The sequence below is a fragment of the Ovis canadensis genome, chromosome 3 (assembly GCF_042477335.2).
Source record: "Ovis canadensis isolate MfBH-ARS-UI-01 breed Bighorn chromosome 3, ARS-UI_OviCan_v2, whole genome shotgun sequence".
In the NCBI taxonomy this organism is placed as follows: domain Eukaryota; kingdom Metazoa; phylum Chordata; class Mammalia; order Artiodactyla; family Bovidae; genus Ovis; species Ovis canadensis.
The window spans coordinates 103,472,476-103,489,582 of record NC_091247.1 but is presented as its reverse complement, the minus strand read 5'-3'; the positions used below and the strand labels follow the sequence as shown (position 1 = coordinate 103,489,582).

General features: G+C 40.3%; 1 protein-coding gene across 1 annotated transcript in view; it reads right to left on the bottom strand.

Annotated features, from left to right (window-relative positions):
* The window catches only part of TMEM131 (transmembrane protein 131), a 178,213-nt gene that overhangs the window by 73,899 nt on the left and 87,207 nt on the right, over positions 1–17,107 (bottom strand). Inside the window, exon 5 of the mRNA XM_069583900.1 lies at positions 8,857–8,980. Coding sequence (XP_069440001.1) covers positions 8,857–8,980 — 124 coding nt within the window. The remainder of the gene's footprint in view (positions 1–8,856; positions 8,981–17,107) is intronic.

Sequence of the window (17,107 nt, the reverse complement as noted above, 5' to 3'; positions counted from 1 at the left end):
GTTGCTTACTTGGCACCTCCACCTGGACATCTAGGAGACACGCCAAATCTAATCCGTCCAAAACTGAACTACTGGCTACACTCTGGAAACCTGCCCTGCTCTCAGCCTTTCCCATCTCAGTTGATGGCAACTCCGTCCTTCCAGCCGCTCAAGACAAAATCTCTGGAGTCACTCTTGACGCTTCTCTTCCTCTCAATTCCACCTCAGAAAATTCTGCTGCTGTCTTCAAAATACATCCCAAATCGCACAGCTTTCTTCATTTCTTCTCTCTGCTTAGAGCAATCTTGATATTAGTTTATAATAATAATAATCTAAAACTAATAATAACCCTGATATTCTGCAACAGCCAAGATAACTAGTGTCCTTTATTCTCCCCTTGCCCTTCTTGAGTCTATTTCTGATAAACAGTGATCCTTTATAAAACATAAAGCTATCGTTCATTCCTCTGCTCAAAACCTGTGATAGCTTCCTATGTCATTCAGGATCAGAGCGCAAATCCTTATTACACCTTGTAAGGCCCTTAGCAGTCTGCCCCCTACCACAACCCCTTTACTTCTCTCACCCTTGCTCACTCTGGTCTAGCCACACTGTCCTCTTTGCACACTAGTCATGCTTTCATATCAGAGACTTCACTGACTGAGTCCTGTGTATGAAATGTCTTCCATATATTCCACTTCCCTGTATACATCTCATTCAGTCTTCAACTGTCACCTTCTGAATGAAGCCTTCCCTGACTCTCCTATTTAAATCTGGTGGTGTAAGACATTCCTCCCTTTCGTTCCCTTTAAAACAACATATTAGATATCCATCCACAGCAGAAGTGCCTCTGTGGGACTTGTGGGATCCGGTGCCATATACCTGAAGACCTGGGAGCCATCCTGCCCACCTGCGTATCTGGACACAAACAGACTTCTGCACAGGCTGCGGAACCAATGAGCCCACCGCATCCTGTCTAGTTGCAGCTGGGAGAGAACCTGACCTGGGAAGGTAACACTGGACAAGAGATGGCTTGCAGAGTCTACCTTTCCCAAGGACGTATTCCAGCACGCCACTGGAAGCAAAAAAAAAAAAAAAAAAAAAAAGAATGTGGTTGCAGTGGAGATAGTAAGAGGCATTTTCCCAGGGTCAACTCCCCAACCCATGCTAAGGCAACACTGCATGAGACAGTGACCTCTCCTGGGTTCGGGGTAAGAGAGCAGCCTGGTGGATTAATTCCTAGAAACATACAACCTATCAAGACTGAATCAGGAAGAAATAGAAAATCTCAATAGAACAATAAGTAAGGAAATCAAATAAGTAATCAAAAACCTCCCCAAACAGAAAACTCCAGGACCAGATGGCTTCTCTGATATTTTATCAAATACTTGAAGAAGAATTGATGCCAATCTTTCTCAAACTCTTCAAAAATTAAGACAAGGGAACATTTCCAAACTCATTTTATGAGGCCAGCATTACCTTGATACCAAAGCCAGACAAAGACACTACAAGAAAACTATAAACAATATCCCTGATGAATACAGATGTAGAAATTCTCAAAAATTATTAGCCAAGTAAATCCAGCCACACAACAAAAAAGCACTTGACAAAAATATATCTCTTCATGATAAAAACCTTCAACTGAGTACAGAAGAAGCATACTCTGATATAATAAAGACCATATACAAACACCCAAAGCTAACATCACACTCAGTGATGAAAATTTGAGTTTTTCTTTAAGATCAGAAACAAGACAAGGGTGCCCACTCTTAGTCTTATTCAACACAGTACTGGAAGGCCTAAGTTAAAGCAATTAAGGCAAGACAACAAAAGGCATCAGAAGTGGAAAATAAGAGAAAAAGTTGTTATTTGCAGATGATACAATATTACATAGAGAACATCCTGAAGACTCAACAAAAAACTACTAAAACTAACCAACAAATTCTATAAAGATGTAGGAGATAAAATCAATACATAGAAACCACTGTACTGGTAAACTGGTGTATAGGCTACACACCAATAATGAAACATCTGACGAAGAAAAAAAACCTTTTCTATTCACAGTAGTATCAAAAATAATACTTAGTAATAAATTTATCCAAGGAGGTGAAAGATCTGTATGATGAAAACTGTAAGACCTTGATAAAAGAAACTGTAAGAGACAAACAAATGGGAAGATAACCTTTGTGGCTCAGAAAAGTTAATATTTTAAAACTTTCCATACTAAGCAAACCCATCTACAGATTCAATGAAATCTTTATCAAAACCAATGACAGTTTAAACAGAAATAGATAAACAATCCTAAAATTTGCAGAGAAATAGAAAACAATAGTAAGAATATCAAAGTTGAAGGCATCATACTTCCTGCTTTCAAAGCACACCCTAAAGCTAAAGAAATTAAAACAGTATGCTTCCGAAAAAAGGTAGACATGTAGATCAATGGAACAAATAGAGAGTCCAGAAATAAGCCCTTGCATATACTGTTTATCTAATATTTGACATGGGAGCCAAGAATACTCGATAGGGAAACATTGTATCTTCAATAAATGATGTTAGGAAAACTGGATAACCATACATAGAAAAATGAAATTGGACCCCTATTTTACAGCACTCTCCAAAATAACTCAAAATGGATTAAAGATTTAAAATATATAACCTCATACCACTAAACTCCTAAAAGAAAACACAGGGATAAAACTCCTAGAAGAATATAGGGAAAAAACTCCTTATGATTACAATATGCTATCAAAAGCAGAGGAACAAAAGCAAAAAATCAGTAAGAGAATGCATTAAAAAGCTTCTACATAGCAAAAGAAATCATCAATGAAATGAAAAGGCAACCTATGGAATGGGAAAAAATATTTGTAAACTGGACTTCCCCAATGGTCCAGTGGTTAAGAATCCACTTGCCAATGCAGGGGACACAGGTTCAATCCCTGGTCCAGAAAGATTCCACATGCCGTGGGGCAAATTAACCCTTGTATCACAACTACTGAGCCCATGCTCTAGTCCCAACTACTGAGTCCATGCACCAAAATTACCAAAACCTGAACACTCTAGCTTTATTGACTATGCCAAAGCCTTTGACTGTGTGAATCACAATGAACTGTGTAAAATTCTGAAAGAGGTGGGAATACCAGACCACCTGACCTGCCTCTTGAGAAACCTATATGCAGGTCAGGAAGCAACAGTCAGAACTGGACATGGAACAACAGACTGGTTCCAAATAGGAAAGGAGTACAACAAGGCTGTATATTGTCACCCTGCTTATTTAACTTATATGCAGAGGACATCAGGAGAAATGCTGGGCTGGAAGAAGCACAAGCTGGAATCAAGATTGCCGGGACAAATATCAATAATCTCAGATATGCAGATGATACCACCCTTATGGCAGAAAGTAAAGAAGAGCCTCTTGATGAAAGTGAAAGAGGAGAGTGAAAAAGTTGGCTTAAAGCTCAACATTCAGAAAACGAAGATCATGGCATCCAGTCCCATCACTTTATAATAGATGTGAAACAGTGGAAACAGTGGCTGGTTTTATTTTTTTGGGCTCCAAAATCACTGCAGATGCTGACTGCAGCCAGGAAATTAAAAGACGCTTACTCCTTGGAAGGAAAGTTATGACCAACCTAGACAGCATATTCAAAAGCAGAGACATTACTTTGCCAACAAAGGTCCATCTAGTCAAGGCTATGGTTTTTCCAGTGGTCATGTACGGATGTGAGAGTTGGACTGTGAAGAAAGCTGAGCACTGTAGAATTGATGCTTTTGAACTGTGGTGTTGGAGAAGACTGTTGAGAGTCCCTTGGACTGCAAGGAGATCCAACCAGCCCATCCTAAAGGAGATCAGTCCGGGGTGTTCATTGGAAGGACTGATGTGGAAGCTGAAACTCCAATACTTTGGCCACCAAAGCAAAGAACTGACTCATCTGAAAAGACCCTGATGCTGGGGAAGATTGAAGGCAGGAGGAGAAGGGGATGGCAGAGGATGAGATGGTTGGATGGCATCACCGACTCAATGGACATGAGTTTGGCTAAACTCTGGGAGTGGGTGATGGACAGGAAGGCCTGGCGAGCTGCAGTCCATGGGGTCACCAAGAGTCGGACATGACTGAGCGACTGAACTGAACACTCAAGAGCCTGTGCTCTGCAACAAGAGAAGCCATCTCAGTGAGAGGCCTGTGCACCACAACTAGAGAGTAGCCCCTACTTGCTGCAACTAGAGAAAGCCCATGTGCAGGAACAAAGACCCAGCACAGCCAAAAATAAATAAACAAAAATATGTGCAAACCATATAATGGATAAGAGGTTAATACCCACAATATATAAAGAACTTACACAACTCAATAACAAAAAACCAATCTGATTTTAAAATGCACAGAGGAACTAAACTGCCATTTTTCCAAAGAAGACATCTAAATAGCCAACAGATACATGTAATGATGTTCAATATCACTGATTACCAGGGAAATGCAAATCAAAACCACAATGAGATATCAGCTCACAACTGTCATCAACAGAAAAGTCCTGGTGAGGATGTGGATATAAGGCAGTCCTTTCACACTGCTGGTAAGACTGTAATTGTTGTTTCAGCCACCATGGAAAACAGTATAGAGATCCTCAAAAAATGAAAATTGGAATCACTATATAATCTAATAATCCCACTTGCGTATAAAGCCAAAGGAAATGAAAACAGGATACTGAAGAGATACATGCACTTTCACGTTTCCTGCAGCGTTATTCACCATAGTTAAGGTATGGGAACAACTTAAGTGTCTGGCAACACACGAATAGATAAAGAAGTTGTGCTGTGTATGCATATCCAATGGAGTATTATTTGGCCATAACAAAATATCCTGCCATTTGTGATACGGAGGGCTGTGAGGACATTATGCTAAGTGAGATAGTGAAAAACAATCACTTCCATGTGGAATCTAAAAACACAGAACTTATGAAAGCAGAGCAGAATGGTGGTTACCAGACTCTGGGTGGTGGCGAAATTGGAGAGATGTTGTTTAAGGGGATGAATGCTGTTTGAGGGAAGATTTTGTACATTTTATAAAAAATGGCATCATATTCTATTCTACAATGTGCTTTTTTTACATATTAACATATTATTCCATATAAACAGTTACAAATCTGATTCTTTTTATTATCTGTATAATAATATTTGCATATTACTGGCTCTACCATGTTTTGTTCAATTTCTAATAACATGCATGGATATCAGAATTTAACCTGAAACAGAATTAAAAATATCCAGGTCTTTATATATAATTAAAAATTATCATTAATAGCCAATAATGACCTTCAACCCATGAGAAGAGATTATTACGCATACTAAAATAAACGAGTAAAAACTTCATTTTAGCCATGGGTCGAAGCAAAGTTATCCTAGTTAATCTTCAATTAACTCAAAAAGGTAATCAAACAAAAGGTTCTATATGACCAAGGAAAAATACTTTTTCTTTGCTTACTAATAAGGGACCCAAATCTCATCTTAATCAAAATTTGACTATTACAGAGTATTAAAAGTCTCTGTATTCTTTATAACAAGCCATACATTATGTATTTTATGGCCAATATGCAGTCTAGCCATGGAGATGAATAGGTCTAAACTGCAGTTTTAATATTATGTAATTTTAATTGTAGACAATTATAGTTAATCAACATAATTATAACCACAAATAATTATTAGGAGTTATATATAGAAAAATAAATTGTCATGCAACCACATTCCTTTTGTTACCCTTGTTCTTGACTTCCAGGTAATATGTATTATGTGGTTAAAAAAAATGGTTATGTAACACTTGGCCTTTTAAATAATGACTACTCCTTTTTGTGCTTCCTACTGGTTAGTTAATGCATGTATGATACTGGTAAAAAGTCAAAAACCTAAGTGACTTACAAAAATGTTTTATTCTCAAAGAAATATGATCTGACCAGGAATTCTAAGATGACAAGACAACTAGACTGAGGATAAATGTATAGAAAGGGCCTGCTCTCTTGGACACGAGAAACTCTTATTTTTCCCCAAAGGCTCCGATGACAGGCATAAAATTAAGTGGAAGAGAAATAAGGTTCCCTCTTCTCAAGAGTTAATTCCACCTCTCCACTTCTTGAGCTTCTGAAGTCAATATCTTACTGTAGGGAATAAAGATGAAAATCAAGGAGAATAAGAAAATAACAACTTAAGACAGCACAGATTTTGGCTATCTGCTTCAAGCTAAATCTAGAGCACCTCCACGTAAATTCTGATAGGTGTGAATTATTTCATTGTTTAATCCCACCTCCTGACAGTGGAACACACAGACTGGCTTTTACCTTGTTCTTTGACTGCGTACACAGTGGGTTTATCTTTTAAAGAACCTTCAGAGAGACTATTCCGTTTGCGTAAGATTCATGTGTTGAAGTAAGTCCCTAAGAGAGCCAGTCCAGAAATGTCAAATTGGTGACCTTTACTTGTTTTCTTTGGTCTACACTGTCTTTCAAAATTGACTTCATTTATCATTCGTAAATATCGGAAGATTATCATATACAAGCCCCTGTTTCTGACTCTTCTTGGAAAATCATGACTGCATGAGCTTACATTCCCATGTGGCCACCCCTGGCTGGAGGGGAATAGAGGCTGGTCCTCTGGAGGGGCCGTGTGCTCCGCAGGCCACCTCGCAGTCCACTCGGTCTGCACTGTCTACACAGCCCCTGTAAGAAGCTATCTGTAACTCTGCTATCTATTTGGTCTGCTGTGTATTGTGACAGGAACATTAAAAACGTAAAAACCCTGGCCTTTAACAAGGATGAAGCTTGATGCTAAAAACAACAAAACACTGCTTGAATTAGCAAATTAAGTTAACAAGATAAAAATAAAATCTGTCGTGTAGTTGTAAACTACTTTTAAACTGTTTTCATGTCACTTTACTGGTCTGCCTTTTAACCCAACATGTCTCTCCACTCTGGCAATGCCTGCAAGCTGGATGATTCCATTTTTCCTAAGTCTCCATACACAGACTAACGTACAGGAGCCACTGACACCATAGCTTCATGTGACACAAAGCCCTGGGGACGCCAACAGCATGCCTAGGCCTTCACCTTGGTTCCTGTCACTAACTGCACGACGACAGGCAAGGCCATCAGGGTTCAGCTCTTCATCGGCAGAACGAGGGTACCAGGCTAGGTGAACATACACACACATCTCCCCTAGCACTGGGATCCAACTGCTGAGACCATCAGTACATTTACAAAAATAAAGAACAACTCAGCACAATAAGCAAGTTAAAACTTTATCATCAAAATATGCTGACTTATCCATTCCTTGCTTACAAGATAGTTTTCAATTTTAAAAATGTCAAGATTATATGCCTTGTTTTTACACTAGAAGGTGCTACTTAACAATATGTGATGAAAACAGGATTTTAGAAAGAAGAAATGCAAAAATTGAAATAACTGATGAAAATTTATACACTAAAAATTAATTATTTAGTTATATCTCTTCAAAGGCATCAGGGAAAATCCTGGGAAGATGAAATTAGACTGTGTTAATTTACTTTCCTCTGATATTTGTTATTTAGGTAATTATTTTGGAAGTCTACATATTAAAGCTTAATGCAGTCTCTCAAATTCAAAATTTATTCAGATCGATTTTTTGTCAAAGTTTTTTTTATAGAAACAAGTTTGCACAGTATCTATAAAAATGATTATAAGTAAAATTTTAGAGGATACGTGTGTAGACAGAATCCTAAACAGGCCCCCAAATTTCCTGCCCTCACTTTGTGACTGTGAATATGAGGAGATATCACACCTGTGGTTTGCGTTATTTGATAAAAAGGATTCTGCAGATACAATGAGATTATTAGTCAGCTCACTCTAAGTTAATAAAGTAAGGAGACTGCCAGGTGATCCTGACCCAATGACACGGTGAAAGCAGAGCTTTCTCCACTGGTGGTGGAAGAGGAAGCCAGAGATTTCCGAAGCATGAGCGAGACGTGACGCACAAGTGCTGGTCTGAAGCCGGAGACGAGGAGAGTGGGTGCCTCAGGGAGCCAGGAGAGGCCTCTGGTCAGCAGCCAGCAACAAGACCTCAGTCCTACAAGCACAAGGAGCCGGTTTCTGCCGACAATGTGAACGAATCCGGAAGTGGATTTCCCCTGAGTCTCAAGTCAAGGACTCAGGCCAGCTGACATCTTAATGAAAACCTTACGAAACCTGGAGCAAAGAACCAACTGAAAGGTGACTTACAGAACCACAAGCTAATGAGTGGGTGTTTCTGATGCTTTATCACTCAGAAAAAGAGAACCAACAAGTGCTGAGGATTTACCTATTATTAGGAAGGAAACGGAGAAGGCGATGGCACCCCACTCCAGTACTCTTGCCTGGAAAACCCCATGGATGGAGGAGCCTGGTGTGCTGCAGTCCATGGGGTCGCCAAGAGTCGGACACGACTGAGCGACTTCACTTTCACTTTTCACTTTCATGCCCTGGAGAAGGAAATGGCAACCCACTCCAGCATTCTTGCCTGTAGAATCCCAGGGACAGGAGAGCCTGGTGGGCTGCCGTCTATGGGGTCGCACAGAGTCGGACACGACTGAAGCGACTTAGCAGCAGCAGCAGTAAGGGAAAGAAAACCAGCTGAAGACGTGAACGCTACATTTTCCAGTGTGCTTACATTTCAAAGCTGATTTGTCAGGCTGTTTCATGTTAAGAAAACAATGTGTGCTGAAGAGCAGACGTGGTAATTTTCAGGAAATGGGACAAACTGAAGTCCAGAATAAATATGAAATATTCAAATCAGATTTTAGTTACAATAAGATAAAATTATATAAAAAAGATTTAGACATTTCACTTTCAAACTCAAGAAACATCAAATGTAGTGGAGAAACTTACCCTATTTTGAAAAAATGATGCATGAAAATGTGATGTTGTAGCAGATATTGATACTAAAGTAATAGTTTCTTCAGAACTAGGATTATGTAAGTAAACTTTTTCCATTTTTGGCATTCCAACTGGTCTGTAAAAACAAAAAGAAAATGGTTACAAATATTCAAAGACAAGCTACAGTGCTAGAGTTAATTTCTGAGTGTTAAAAAATTAATCATCAAAATTATTTAGACAAATACATACCCAAAAATGCAGACTTATTACACTGATTTATATCTAAAATTACACATAAAATGCATTCATTAGCTATTCAGCAAATAAAATTTCTGAGTGCCAAGTGTATGTGCCACACTGAGCCAGGTACTGGGAGGTAAGGGGGCAAGTCTCCACTCGGATAAAGCTTACAGTCGAGGGGGAAGCAGGCAAGGAACCAAATGGTCAGATCTCTTTCTTCCTGCAACACTACCTGCCTCTCTAATTCTGAATCCTCTCCTTCTCTCCCCAAATTCCACTGATAAATGCTCTTCAATTTAGAAGGCAAACTTTAGTGGCAAAGGTATGTGAGTAGACCTGCCTCATGAGTTAGGAGCTATTATCTTCATTTTACAGGCGAGGACACCGAGGCACAGACAGCACAATAACATGCCTAAAGCCATACTTGGAACCTCATTTGAATCCAAGTCATTTGGCTCTGGTCCCTGCTCTAACAATAAAAAGCACGCACTCAAGATCTGATATCCATAGATTTTTGCAATGTTCTCCTTAGGATCCAAGGTATAGTTTGTCTTAAAAGTGAAACCTCCTCGGTATGTAGTCCTTTAGGTACTTCCATTGCTAATCATGTTTGTACAGGCTGTCTCACTCGACAGCTTAAGAGAATTCTAATGTAATATAAATTACATTTTTTTCCAGAGTGCTCCCTACCTGACACCTGTCTTATTTCCTCAACAAGATTATCAGTACTCTAACAACAAAGGTTATGTTATACACACACTGTGTATCCTCATATAGCCTAGCACAGAACCAGGCGCGTGGTGAAAGTGTGTGTGGGAGAGCCTGCCCACTCTGCCCCAATCTTGACCTCAGGATTATAAAGGTCCCTGTCACTTGGCGTCAGCCTAAACAATGGCTCCTCACGTCTCCGCCGCTTGGGCCAGGCTGGCTCCGTGTTCGACCGCCACACCTTTACCAATGTCTCTGCTCTGCTTTCCTGCCTATCCGCTGTGCGAAACAAAACCCTCATGTTCTAATTCAATTACACTTTTACAACATCCTCTTATACAATTGTTTTGGCCTATGTTTTCTGAAATTTTATTTTATCTGTATAAATCTCAAATTTTAAGTAGGCGGCAGAGCTAGAATTGCTTTATATGTGGAACAGTGCATTCCTCAAGCTGGAAAAGTTAAACCAAGAATTAAAAATAAGCATAATGGAGCATACATAGAGAAATATGGCAAGATACTAGCAAAATGAGATAATCACATAGAAAACAAGAGAAAATATTAGCAATAAACATAGGTAACAGATTGGCTACGGAGACAAAAATCTCTTCATGGCTGAGAAGATGAGATTGACAATTTAGCTCAGAATTCGGCAAGAAAGAATACATATTTAGAACATTTTAAAAGACAGAGTATAAAAATCAAAAGAAAAACAGATATGTAGGCCATAAATAGAAGTGGCAATATTTGGAAAATAGTGTAGGAATATCTGAGGAATATGGACAAAAAATGGGCAAAACCCAAATTTTAAAAAAAGAACTAATTCTTGATAATGAAATGTCAACTAGGAGAGATAAGGAAACCCTGCAATTATGCACACAATAAAATTTAAGAAGCTGTAAGAATTCTTCATATATGATGGATGTAAGTTTCTTAGGAGAGAGTTGCAAATATTTTCTTCCATTCTGTGGGCTATCTTTTCATTTTCTTGATGGTATCATCTGCAGCATGAAAGTTTTTTTTATGTAATCCAATCTGTATGTTTTATTTTTTTGTCACTTTTACTTCTGGAGCCGTACCTAAGAAACCCCTGCACGATGGAGACATGTTCCAGTGTTTTCCTCTGACGCTTCCTAGTTCAGCTCTGCCACATCTACATTCAGCTCTAGGGCACACTCTGTATCAATTTTTGTGTAGGGTATGAGGTGGAGATCCAACTCAATTCTTCTGCATGTGGATATCTAGCTGTCTTAGCATCACCATCTGTTGCAAAGATTATTCTTTCTTCATTTAACAGTCTTGGCACCCTTGTCAAAACCAATTTACAATACATGTAAAGTTCTATTTCTGGAGTTACAGGGTCTTGATTACTAAAGCTTTGTAGAAAGTTTTTGATATTAGGAACTGTCAGTCTTCCAATGCTGGTCTCCTTTTAAAACATTGAGACTGTTTGGTTATTTTGGATCCTTTTTATTTCCATGTGAATTTTAAGACCAGCTTGCTAATTTCTGCAAAAAAGTAGACTGATTTTGATGGAGACCGTGCTGAACCCACAGATCAGGCTAGGGAGCACCGCCATTCTCATCTGTGTTTTCTGACTTATGAGTATGGGACAGGTCACACACACTTAGTCCTTTAATTTCTTTTTTCTTTTGATAATGATTTGTCATTTTTAGTTTATAGTATTACTTCTGTTAAGTTTATATATAAGTATTAAATAGTTTATTTTTTTTGATGCTATTATAAATGAAATTGCCTTAATTTTAAGACTGTTCATTGTTAGTACATAGAAATAAAATATTTTTGTATCTGATGCTTAGTTACTAAGTTGTGTCTGACTCTTGAGACCCCATGGACTGTAGCTTGCCAGGCTCCTCTGTCCATAGGACTTCACAGACAAGAACACTGGATTTCCAGGGGATCTTGCTAACCCAGAGAGTAAACCCAAGTCTCCTGCATTGGCAAGAGGATTCTTTACCACTGAGCCACAATGTTCAAACTATCATACAATTGCACTCATTGCACATGCTAGCAAGGGTATGCTCAAAATCCTTCAAGCAAGGCTTCAACAGTATGTGAATTGAGAACTTTCAGATGTTTCAGCTTTCAGATGTTTCAGCTGGCTTTTGAAGAGGCAGGGAAACCAGAGATTAAATTACCAATATTCACTGAATCATGGAGAAAGCAAGGGCATTCCAGAAAAAAACATATAATTCTGCTTCACTGATTACACTAAAGCCTTTGACTGTGTGGGTCACAACAAACTGCGGAAAATTCTTAAGAGATGTGAGTATCGAAACACCTTACTTGTCTCCTGATGAAACCTGTATGCAGTTCAAGAAGGAATAGTTAGAACCAGACACGGAACAATGGTCTGGTTCAAAACTGGTAACGGAGTACGACCAGGCTGTACGCTGTCACCCTGCTTATTTAACTTCTGTGCAGAGTACATCATATGAAATGCTGGGCTGGATGAATCAGAAGCTGGAATCAAGATTTCTGGGAGAAATATCAACAACCTCAGACATGCAGATGATACCACTCTAATGGCAGAAAGTGAAGAGGAACTAAAGAGCTTCTTGATGAATGTGGAAGGGGAGAGTGGAAAAGCTGGTGTGAAACTTGACACTGAAAAAAAAACGAAGATCATGGTATCCAGTCTTATCACGGGAAGGGGAGAAAATACAAGCAGTAACAGATTCTCTTTGCTTGAGCTCCAGAATCCCTGCAGATGGTGACTGCAGCCATGAAATTAAAGGACGCCTGCTCCTAGGAAGGAACACTGTGACAAATCTAGACCAGGTGTTAAAAAGCAGAGACATCACTTTGCCAGCAAACATTTGTATAGTCAAAGCTATGGTTTTTCCAGCAGTCATGTAGGCATGGGAGAGCTGGACCATAAAGAAGGCAGAGAGTCAAAACACGGATACTTCAGAATTGTGGTGCTGGAGAAGACTCCTGAGAGTCCCTTGGACTGCAAGGAAATCAAACTAGTCAATTCTAAAGGAAATCAACACTGAACATTCACTTGGGAGGACTGTGGCTGAAGCTCCAACACTTTGGCCACCTAATGTGAAGAGCTGACTAACTAGAGAAAACTCTGATGCTGGGAAAGATGGAAGGCAAAAGGAGAAGGCAGTAGCAGAGAATGAGATGGTTTAGTAGCATCACTGATTCAAAGGACATGAATTTGAGCAATCTCTGAGAGATAGTTGAGGACAGAGGAGCCTGGCATTCTACAGTCCATGGGGTTGCAAAGAGTCAGACATGACTTAGCAACAGAACAATAACAACATTTTGATCTGATATCCTACAACCTCCCTGAATTCATTTATTCCATATTTTTAAAAAGAGGACTGCTTAGGATTCTGTATATATAAGGAGATAATATCTAAAAATAGATAGTTTACTTCTTTCCAAATGCCATTATCAAAAGTGGGGTATCTAAGTCCCCAACTATTACTACCGAACTGTCTGTTTTCCCCTTTAGTTCTGTCAATTTTGTTTCCTGTATTTTGGATTTCTGTTGTATGTTTAGTTTTGTCTTGCTTTTTTAATCTGACAATCTTGGTCTTTTAACTGGTGTGTTTAGACTATTTATATTAAATGCAATTTTTTATGATTAAAGTCTATCACCTTGCTAGTTATTTCCTATTTGTCGTTTCTCTTCTTTGTTCATAATTTTATTATAAAATATTGAGCATATTCTCTGTGATGTACATTACATAGAATAAAGCCTGTGACTTCTTTTAGTTTATAAATGTTAGTTTGTACCTTTTAATCCCATTCACATATTTTTCCCCTACTCATATCCCTTCCCCTCTGGCAACTGTTAATTTTTTTGCGTCCTTGAGTCTGTTTCTGTTTTGTTATATTTCTTTGTTTTACTTTTTTTTTTTTTTTAATACTTTTTATGCATCCCTGGCTGTGCCGGGTCTTCATGCGGTGCAGGCTTCGCACTGCGGCGGTCTGTTGCAGAGCACGGGCTCTAAGGCACGTGGGCTCACTAGTTGCGGCCCTCCGGCTCTAGAGCACAGGGTCAATAGACTCTAGAGCACAGGGTCAATAGTTACTCTGTAGCACGTGGGATCTTCCCAGACCAGGCGTCAAACCCAAGTTTCCTGCATTGGCAGGCAAATTCTTTTTACCACTGAGCCAAGGAAGCCCCCATAATTCTTTACATGCAGAATTTTCTAGTCCTGGCCCAATTAAACTAGAAATCAGATAAACAGATTCTCTACAAATAAAGAGAGCAACATGTGTAAGCAACGCATGCATCAAAGATGAAGTCTGAATAAAAATTAAAAATCACTTGCAAATGAATCGAAATGAAGACATTAACTATTAAAATTTTGTGGTATACAGTTCAAGTTGTGCTTAAAGGAAAATTCACATGTGTAAATATACACATTTAAAAAGAAGAAAGCCTAAAAATTAAGCATCCATGTCATTAGAAAAAGAATAGCATATTAAACAATAGAAGTTGAAGAAAAGAAATAACAGAAATAAGAGTGGAAATCAATGAAGTAAAACACATAAAACAGAGATGATATATGAAGTCAAAAATTACCATTTTGGGGGCAGACTAATAAATTATTAGCTACCTGGCAAAACTAAGAAAGAAAAAGGAGAGGGCATAATATCAACAGTGATCACTGCATCTAAAGTTGCGCGTTAAGTCACATTTCAGCTACTCTCGTACTCTGAGCTACTCTCGTATTCTGTGTCACTCAAGCTGACATGAAATGTGACAGGCCGCCGCTTTACTCATCTCTTCTGCAGCTTCACCTACGGCTGACTCGGGCCGCTCTACACAGTGCGCCTCTCCCCGGGCGGGAGAGCACCACCTTCTTTCCATGTCAGGGCTTTGCTGGTGGCTCAATGGCAAAGAGTCTTCCCATGCCACCCTAAAAAGTCAGGTTCATATGCGTATGGTCCACAAATTATATAAATAAGAACTCTTCACTGTCTTTTGTCAACATTTAGCACAGTTTCTAAGGGTCTGATGATGGTTTGTGCTGCTTTTCATTTTACACACCACTGAGAATTTCTTTATAATGCTGACATGAGGTTTTGTTGCTGTTGATGTTAAATGCCTTCTGGTGTCTCTGAAGCTTAAACCTAGATAGACTCCCCACTCTCAGCGCTCAGCACTGCAGATGCTGCCAGCTCTTGCCCAAAGTGAGAAGGCTGTGGAGAAGATGTACTCCATTAGCAGTCCCTAGGAGGCTGTGCCACAGATGGCCCTTGAGAGGTGGGTTCCCACAGAAGAGTTTCCTGCTTTGCAGGGAAGCAGAAACCTGGTCCAGAACTGCTCCATGGCTTACAGGCCAGCCCTCATGAGGCCCTGAATCTTTCTGTAGTTTAAACCTCAGCCACGAGGGAAAGATCCGAAGATGAACCAAGGTTTGTTGCTGAGGCGGGGATAGAGGGCACCCAGAGGAGGGTCTGGAACAATGCATTATGGTGAGGAAGAAGGAGGCCGAGTGTCCTGAGGATCCCCAGTTCATGGGCCTCCTCCTGCCTCAGGAACCAGACCTCTTAACCAACAGGCTCACTCATCTCAGGCAGGGGTCACAGAACCACAGAATAAGAGCAGGTACAGATCCAGCTGGGGCTTCAAACTTTGGCCTTGTTGCGACAAGGAGAAGCTTTACAAAGACAACATGGAAGGGAAAACTCTCCTTCCTCCAGCCTTATGCACACATGTAAGTGAAATGAAAATGCAGAGAAATAACCATGTCTTCCTCACACCCTGTAAGTTCACCAATTATGCTTTTTTCAGCAAATGTGTTTGTGTGTGTGTTAGTCGCTCAATCATGTCCAACTCTGTGATTCCATTGACTGCAGCCCTCCAGGCTCCTCTATTCATGGGATTGTCCAGGCAAGAATACTGGAGTGAGCAGCCATTTCCTTTTCCAGGGGACCTTTCCAAACCAGGGACTGAACCTGGGTCTCCTGCATTGAAGGCAGATTCTTTACTGTCGGAGCCATCAAGGAAGCCCTTTCAACAGACGTGCTCTTAAAAGTCAAGTGTTTTATACACTACCTGGTAACCAGTGTTTCTCCTATGAATTTGTTCTTAATGTTTTCCCTCCTGCGATGCCAGTGCAATCAATCTCAGTTTAGATGAGATAGACATGGTGTAAGACAGACAGGTAACATGGAGCATCCTTGAAGAAGACTGGACTGAAGATGGCCAGCTACAGGAGAGGACGTGGGTAAGGAAACAAGGCTAGAGGTGCCAGGAGCCTGGAAGTGGGGGTGGGTCAGAAAGCATGCTTTGCAGTGCTGCTGAAGTTGGCCGTGCTCTTTTTCTAGCGATCAAAGAGGGGAGGCCCTGGACCACACCCTCCAGAAATGAACCCTTGCTCAGGGGAGAAGAGTCATCTCCTTATGCTGCTCAGAGACATCCGGAGTACGTCAGCAGGCTATTTCAGTCACACATCGCATGGGAGCAGGATTTCTGCAGCTATAGGTCCACACCATGGAAGCAGAGGCTGTACTCCTTGGATGGACCTGCCTACAGAACTCATACAAACAGCTCTCCCTGCCTCTCCATCGCCTCAGGTTCCTCGATAAAGTAGGAGACTAAGGAGAGAGGCCACACTAAAACCGTGGAAAACTATGGTCAAGTACTAATACAAATTTACTTGTAAATAAATAGGCAGTGCGTCAGTTTTTTATGTTGCCTAACGAAGTACCACAAACTAAGAGGGTGAAAGTGACACCCACCTATCATCTGACAACTCTGTCAGGCACAGGTCGAGGCAGAGCATGACAGGTGGATCTACTTGGGGTCTCGGGCATCAGAGCTCAAAGTTCATGCAGGCTGCTGGCAGAGTCTGGGCTGCTCTCAGTATCTGGCCATATGGCCCCTTCATTTTCAAAACCAACAGAAGGAAACTCCCTTGCATCAAATACCTCTGACATTTCTGTCTCTGACTGCTACAGCCAGATTTAGAGGGCTCGTGTGATGAGGTCAAGTACCCAGATTACCTCCCCAATCTTAAAGGTCAACTGATTTGGGACTTCAATTACACTTTCAAAATTCTTTACAGCAACGTCTAGATTAGTGTTTGCTTGAATATGATTGGGAGGAGGTGTATGTGCTCCTTAGGAACGAGGAACCTGGAGGCCACCGTAAGACTCCTCCTGTCACAGACATCCCGTGCTACTGCTTGGCGAGACAGGTAAGACGTGAAAACAAGACGAAGGTTCTCAAAGCTTTGCTGGTGCTGGTCCTGCTTGTTTCTATTATCAGGTGCTTCAAAGTAGGGCCAAGAGGGTTACTGTGAATTATTGAGAGATAAAT